The sequence below is a fragment of the Haliotis cracherodii genome, unplaced genomic scaffold (genome assembly GCF_022045235.1).
Source record: "Haliotis cracherodii isolate W230 unplaced genomic scaffold, xgHalCrac1.p SCAF_4, whole genome shotgun sequence".
Lineage (NCBI taxonomy): Eukaryota > Metazoa > Mollusca > Gastropoda > Lepetellida > Haliotidae > Haliotis > Haliotis cracherodii.
Genome location: NW_027266297.1, coordinates 3,806,517 through 3,814,517, shown reverse-complemented (window position 1 = coordinate 3,814,517; position 8,001 = coordinate 3,806,517). Strand labels below are relative to the sequence as shown.

The following is an 8,001-nucleotide window of genomic DNA, read 5'->3' as shown; positions in this document are numbered from 1 at the left end:
CAGGTGCTTGGAAGAAATTTTATCTGTGGATTGAATGATGACTGGGTGAGAAGACGATGTGTGTACTGACACAGTCGACAATGGATCTCATCAGGATATTCTCAAGAAGTGCAATAACTATTTCAACTTTGAATCATTCACACGCTGCATGAATCCTGGCACCTTGACCTAGCCCAATGAAAGTTGATGCGATAATAAGCCTACAGTGTTCAGGCCTAATCACAATTAAGCGGGTACTTAAAACCACTTGATTGATTTCGAAGCTCAAACGAAGTCATTGAGTGTAATATTCACCGTGTGAAGACATGGCGGATGCAGCTCAACCACCAACTCACTTCACCATTGATGATACTCCATCAAGGACGCCGATTCCACAGAAGAAACCATCATGCTTAAAACGGGCTAGTAATGGTATCATCTGGGCCCTGGAATCTACATTCTACAAGTGAGTAAGAAACTGTCCGACGTGTGTTTGATTCGTGCATAACACTGACAGCAGTTAGTATGGTCAGATTTCCACAAACAAAAGCAACCAATTTTCAAGAATCCATTTGGGCATAAAGAGTCCACTTGTAAACCCTTTCCTAATTAGGAGTACGGTATCTATGATTCTACAATGTCTTAATCAGTAATGGAAATAATTTTAACACCCACCAAGACAGCCGGGCAGGCAAGTGTTGCCTTCCCATCTTCAAAGTTACCTGCTCACTTTCAGACAAATAGTGAAAAATTGGAAAAATTAAGAGACAATTTAAGTCGCTTCTTGATTCAGTTCATAATAATTCAAACAATCACTTGAGAATCTACAAGGAGTTATAATTAAACTGAATTGTAATGATGTCTTAAAATGATCTGCCAGACAGTCAGGCCAATTTCATGCAGACTGACAGAAAAGCTACCATCCACAGGCAGGCAGGCAGTTATTTTCGAACACTGTATTTACAAAGAGGACCTAGGCTTGCCATTGCCTCCGTGATTTTATTCATATTCTACTTTGTTTGTCTGCTCACACACTTAATTATGCATATTAATCTGGCATTTATTGATTGCATAACTCTCATTACTCACATGACTTTAAATGGAAATGGGTACCATCATATGAGGATGGTTTCTGCTAATGTCCACAGCTGATATCAGTCAGGAGGAACTCTTGAAAATGTGGGTATTTCATTCTAACTAGGAAACCTGTTTTTTCATGTACTTGTGAAGTCACTAAAGGGCGCGTTACATGTTTGCATGCCCTGTGTACTGGTGTCACCTCTCTGTGAGCGCTTCACTGATTCTCCGTTATTGTTGAATTTATATAATGTAATCAACACAGTTAACATGAATATGTGTAAATATTCATGTCTTTCTTTAGGTGAGTTTACACTTCTTTGATAACAAATAGGGCATAAAATGTTTAAGAACAGGTCTCTAACTGAATTCCAAAACAGAAGTATGGAAATTGACTCTTGAAAAGCCACATAAACAAGAGGTAACCTGACAGAACATTGAGCTCGATCATTTTGCTGAAAATTTAACATATACAGCATACTATAGTTTTCCAAATTAACAATGCCAAGTAAGTCAACATACATTTTAAGATACATACTTATTTACATACTTGCAATTTAAAAAAACAACAACATCTATATACCAACCATCATTATCATGATTATCATGCTGACACTATTTTGAAATTTAATTATTATTATATATTCCAAGTCTTAACATTTGCGATCACTGTATGTACATCTGTAGAAAAGTCATTAAAACTATAATAAGGCTTATGTTCAACTTTCCAAAGTATTAAGTGGTGTATAATTTCTAATTGCCATGCATACCTCAACAATCAACAACACAAAACAATGGGTAAGAATCTTCATGATGATGTTGACGAGTTTGTGGCTTGCTGTATCCTGCACAGTCAAGTCTGTCTCCATGTTCAGGCAACAGCCATGTGTCAACACAGTGATCGCAAAACAAAGACAAGGAACGATAGTGTTATCTGTCATGTCTGTGTGAGGGCGCTCATCGTCAGCTTATCAGCTGGAGAGTGCAACACGTGGCCCAGATGACTGTGTTGACAGCTTCGTAAAGTGCAGATAAGTTGTAAACTGACTACATGGTCTGTTGTCCAAGGTGTAGTGTTCCCTGGGGGGATTCTGTGTAGAATAAACATGATAAACATGATAAACATGATAAAGGCAGGGGATCATAACCATGATGACTAATAATCTCAAGCATGAGTAACTGTGATCTTGGACTGGTGTGAGTGATAGTGTTTGCTTTTGGTATTGGTAGATTCTATAAGGAAACCAACATACTTCAACATTCAGTTTCCCGTTTGCCTGATAACAAAGGACTGACACAACCTTTGGTACATGCCTGGGTGCATGGTTTGCTGTAGACAGTACCCAGATGGTGTGCTACAGACTGTACCCAGATGGTGTGCTACAGACTGTACCCAGATGGTGTGTTACAGACTGTACCCAGATGGTGTGCTACAGACTACCCAGATGGTGTGCTACAGACTGTACCCGGATGGGGTGATACAGACTGTACCCGGATGGTGTGCTAGAGACTGTACCCAGATGGTGTGCTACAGACTGTACCCAGATGGTGTGCTATAGACTGTACCCAGATGGTGTGCTACAGACTGTACCCAGATGGGGTGCTACAGACTGTACCCAGATGGTGTGCTATTGACTGTACCCAGATGGTGTGCTACAGACTGTACCCAGATGAGGTGATACAGACTGTACCCAGATGGTGTGCTACAGACTGTACCCAGATGGTGTGCTACAGACTGTACCAAGATGGGGTGATACAGACTGTACCCAGATGGGGTGATATAGACTGTACCCAGATGGTGTGCTACAGACTGTACCCAGATGGTGTGCTATAGACTGTACCCAGATGGGGTGATATAGACTGTACCCAGATGGTGTGCTATAGACTGTACCCTGATGGTGTGCTATAGACTGTACCCAGATGGGGTGATATAGACTGTACCCAGATGGTGTGCTATAGACTGTACCCAGATGGTGTGCTATAGACTGTACCCAGATGGGGTGATATAGACTGTACCCAGATGGTGTGCTATAGACTGTACCCAGATGGGGTGATATAGACTGTACCCCGATGGTGTGCTACAGACTGTACCCAGATGGTGTGCTATAGACTGTACCCCGATGGTGTGCTACAGACTGTACCCAGATGGTGTGCTATAGACTGTACCCAGATGGTGTGCTACAGACTGTATCCAGATGGTGTGCTATAGACTTTACCCAGATGGGGTGATACAGACTGTACCCAGATGGTGTGCTATAGACTGTACCCAGATGGGGTGATTCAGACTGTACCCAGATGGTGTGCTACAGACTGTACCCAGATGGTGTGCTATAGATTGTACCCAGATGGTGTGCTAAAGACTGTACCCAGATGGTGTGCTATAGACTGTACCCAGATGGTGTGCTATTGACTGTACCCAGATGGTGTGCTACAGACTGTACCCAGATGGTGTGCTACAGACTGTACCCAGATGTTGTGCTATAGACTGTACCCAGATGGGGTGATATAGACTGTACCAAGATGGTGTGCTACAGACTGTACCCAGATGGGGTGATATAGACTGTACCCAGATGGTGTGCTACAGACTGTACCCAGACGGTGTGCTATAGACTGTACCCAGATGGTGTGTTACAGACTGTACCCAGATGGTGTGTTACAGACTGTACCCAGATGGGGTGATATAGACTGTACCCAGATGGTGTGCTACAGACTGTACCCAGATGGTGTGCTATAGACTGTACCCAGATGGTGTGCTATAGACTGTACCCAGATGGGGTGATATAGACTGTACCAGATGGGGTGATATAGACTGTACCCAGATGGTGTGCTACAGACTGTACCCAGATGGAGTGATATAGACTGTAACCAGATGGTGTGCTACAGACTGTACCCAGATGGTGTGCTACAGACTGTACCCAGATAGTGTGCTACAGACTGTACCCAGATGTTGTGCTATAGACTGTACCCAGATGGGGTGATACAGACTGTACCCAGATGTTGTGCTACAGACTGTACCCAGATGGTGTGCTACAAACTGTACCCAGATGTTGTGCTATAGACTGTACCCAGATGGGGTGATATAGACTGTACCCAGATGGTGTGCTACAGACTGTACCCTGATGGTGTGCTATAGACTGTACCCAGATGTTGTGCTATAGACTGTACCCAGATGGTGTGATATAGACTACCCAGAAGGTGTGATATAGACTGTACCCATATTGTTCTATAGACTGTTCCCAGATGGTGTCATATAGACTGTACCCAGATGGTGTCATATAGACTGTACCCAGATGGTTCTATAGGCTGTAACCAGATGGTTCTATAGGCTGTAACCAGATGGTTCTATAGACTGTACCCAGATGGTGTCATATAGACTGACGACACACTGAAATAGATGGCTCACTGGGAAACAATCGAACTAAGAGGCCTTTCAAATCTGTTATTATTCATGCATTATAAATATTCATAGGAACTAATTTATTGTTGATGTAGACAATTGTATGTATATTGAGACTATGTAGGTGGTGTTGTATGTGAAATAAGTACTGTTACTGGTTCTGTTTCCATGGTTGCCTTGGGAAGATGAAAGCAGTCCTTCCAGACGGTAGTTGTGACCACTTGATAAGTACTATCTTTTATCTGTGGCATGAATGACGGTAGTGTGTGACATGTTAGAGAGTTATCTGCCAGTCATGTGGCCGTGATGGCTCTCAGAGTATGGAGGGGACAGACTGGCCGACACCAGGACATACCGTCCTTGGACAGAGATACCCATCAGTGGGGAAGAAGGAAAAAACTGCACTTATCTGACCACACTGAAATGTTAATGAACTGTCCTGAACTGTCCTCGTGAACTGTCCTCATGAACTGTCCTACACCTCAAGTACTGCAACAATGATCTGCCATTCACCAAGTGGTGACAAACGGGGGCAGCTCTTTGCCTTCCATCATTTCTAACAATGCTCATTTCCTGACTAGTTTCTTTTCCACCGTTTCAGTAGTTGTTCTCTTTGTTTTGTTGTTGTTTTGTTGTTTTTTGTCCTAAAACCTTGGACCAGCCATTTCTTTTAATAAATGTAATGAAATTTGGTAATGTGCAGTTAGTAGTGCGGAACAACATTTTTGTTCTGTTTTTTACAATGTGTGTTCTGCTTAACAGAAGTGTTCAGTTGTCATGGAAACGTGTGACATTTTCCATATCATGACGTTGTTACATTCCAAGGTGACGTCATAGTGTTTCAGAGTGACGTCATGTCCGTCTCAGGGGTGTGGGGTAGCCTTGTGGTTAAAGCGTTCATCGTCACGCCAAAGACCCAGGTTCGATTCCCCAAATGGTTACAATGTGTGAAGCCCATTTCTGGCATAAAACTCACTCACTCACTCGCTCGCTCACTCACTCACTCCCTCGCTCACTCACTCACTCCCTCACTCACTCACTCACTCACTCACTCACTCACTCACTCACTCTGTCTCTAAACAGTGATTGTTCTAGCAGGGAAAGAGTGCAACAGTAAAATACTAATTGTGAACTCTCACTTTTGTTTATTGAATTGTTGATGAACATGATCATTTTCAGACTTCTGGATGTTATGGAGTATTTAATGGCTGGAAATTTTAAATCTTCAAACCTATGGCCATAATGGCAAAATTGTACATTGTATTCCAGAATAGGTCTGTTTGTTGGAGAACATCCATGGATTACCATTGTCTTCTGTCTCACAACGTGTGGATTGTGTGGTCTCGGCCTGAAGACATTCAAACAAACAGAGGAACAAGTTGCATTGTGGGTACCTCAGAGTTCGCGTATTGTCAACGAGAAGAAATGGGTGGACAGACACTTCCCGTCTGAAACGCGCTATGTGACGATGATCGTGACGGGAAGGGATGTTCTCACACAGCCATTCCTCAATGCAGTAAGTAGCTAGTCATGGATGCTCTTGATATGGGAGATACACCTTCCTGATACACATTAGGGAGCAACCATTATGCCAGCATGAACAGGTTGAACAGAAGGAAACAGTTGTTCTTGGTTGGGTTTGGTATAGCTCATCCAAATACACTCGATTGATATGGAAGTGCTCGCCCAAACACACCCGTTGCGCATGTTCTTTTTTTGGTATATCTCATGCGTGTCATGCTGATGTGATGGACCACTACGTTCAACGGAGTAACATGTTTGAGTTGACATTATTTGTGGGACGAAGACGTCCTCAGAACTCCAGTCAGGAGATTGCATTTGGTAATATTAGAATGAACTTCCATTATCCACTTTATAACAGAAAGTGGTCAATTATTCACTTTCGTTGAATATATAGAAACATTTCATTTTTGGGGGATTTGGTCAGTGTGGCAAGGAAGGTTTGTGTTTCTGTCTTTAGTCTAATTAAAATGTGCAACAGGATATTTTTGACTTGTTTACTTAACGGGGAGTAAAAAGTGCCTCATTCCCATATGGTAGCAGAGCGTGGTTTTCAAAAGGTAAGTCAAATAAATTATGTCGTATCTGCAGGAGGGAGTCTCTGTAAAGAGCAATGAGTCTCTGGCCCAAGAAACAGAAGGGTCTCTGTTAAAACTGGAGAACATTTTGAAACTAAAACAACAAAAAGCAAATGTTAAATCAACCTTTACAAAAGCCCAAAACAAGCTGTACAGCTTACTAGAATCTTCTGACCAACCATCTTGAATAGACATACGAGATGGTATAGATAAAGTAAATGAAAGTCTGGTGAAAGCAATAGATGTTATCACACAACTCACTCTGGCTTTTGCAAAGAATCAGCAAGGTGAAAATGTCACTAAAACGAGAGAGATTAGTCACCTTGAGGATGAAACTAATGTTGTAGTTGAACAGGCACAATTTCACTTAGATAATAGGTCAGATGTGACTTCCGTGTCAAGTAAGGGACGCAATTGATTGTATAGACCTGAACAACAGGCTGCGGGAAGTGAGCCATGTATTCAGAAAGACATTGGGCATGGTGTTCATAGCACACCATTTCTGTCTTTAGTCTAATTAAAATGTCCGACATGATATTTTTGACTTGTTGTTTACTTAACGGGGATTAAAAAGTGCCTCATTCCCACAGGTGCTCCATTACTGTATTTTAAAACCAACACGTTTATAACGAACTGGAGGATATAACAAACTGTTTTTTTTTGCTTTGTATATATATGTTGAATATATGCTTATAACGAACAACGGTTATACTGAACTAAAATTAGTGATCCCTTTAAGTTCGTTATAACAGTAGTTTACTATAATTACAAATAATGAATTGCATTCTTTGGACACTAGTCTGCACGAAAAGCCACATTATATTATTTCAGATGTGTGTCTTCTGTTGCCAGGCCGCAATTGATGAGAAGAAATATCAACAATTATCGATATGAAAATTGTGTGATCTGTGATATCTTAAATAAACTATTGTGATGAAATAAAGTTCTAATTTACCGAAGCAGACCTGTTTTTGTCCATTGCCCAAGACAGATTTAGTCCACAAAGTCATCCATGCATATTGTGTCACCTCTCACCAGTGATGCGAAATAGGTTTTTTTTTTTTGGCTCTGAGCTTTTAGCATATTTGCTCAAAGTTACTTTTCCGATATTTATCGATAATTGATAGATATTGAGTTGGCGATTAACGATCTAGAAGATCTATATCGATAGCCAGTCCTATTTTTAATACAACAAAACAGCAGACAATGATGCGGAACCAGTGACGTGGTTCAGCACCATGATGCAACTCAAGCCTGCCATTTCCAGTATCAGCCAGTCAGGAAACAGTAGTCCATTAGCATGATTTGTTGGCGTGGGATAATTCTTTTAAGTTCATGGAAACAAACGAAAATAATTATCCTTGGTTAACCAATCAAATGCCATTGAATCGCTTGCAATTTATTTATCATCACATGAATATGCTTTTGCCTTTTTAGAAATATAGTCCT

The 8,001-nt window shown here is 41.4% G+C and overlaps 1 protein-coding gene across 3 annotated transcripts in view; it reads left to right on the top strand.

Moving 5' to 3' along the window:
* LOC139478995 (NPC intracellular cholesterol transporter 1-like) overlaps window positions 1–8,001 on the top strand; it is a 32,065-nt gene continuing 24,064 nt past the window's right edge. For all 3 annotated transcript variants that reach the window (XM_071261718.1, XM_071261717.1, XM_071261719.1), the window contains exons 1-2: window positions 1–445; window positions 5,723–5,969. In XM_071261718.1, coding sequence (XP_071117819.1) covers window positions 306–445; window positions 5,723–5,969 — 387 coding nt within the window. In that variant the 5' untranslated portion in view covers window positions 1–305. The remainder of the gene's footprint in view (window positions 446–5,722; window positions 5,970–8,001) is intronic.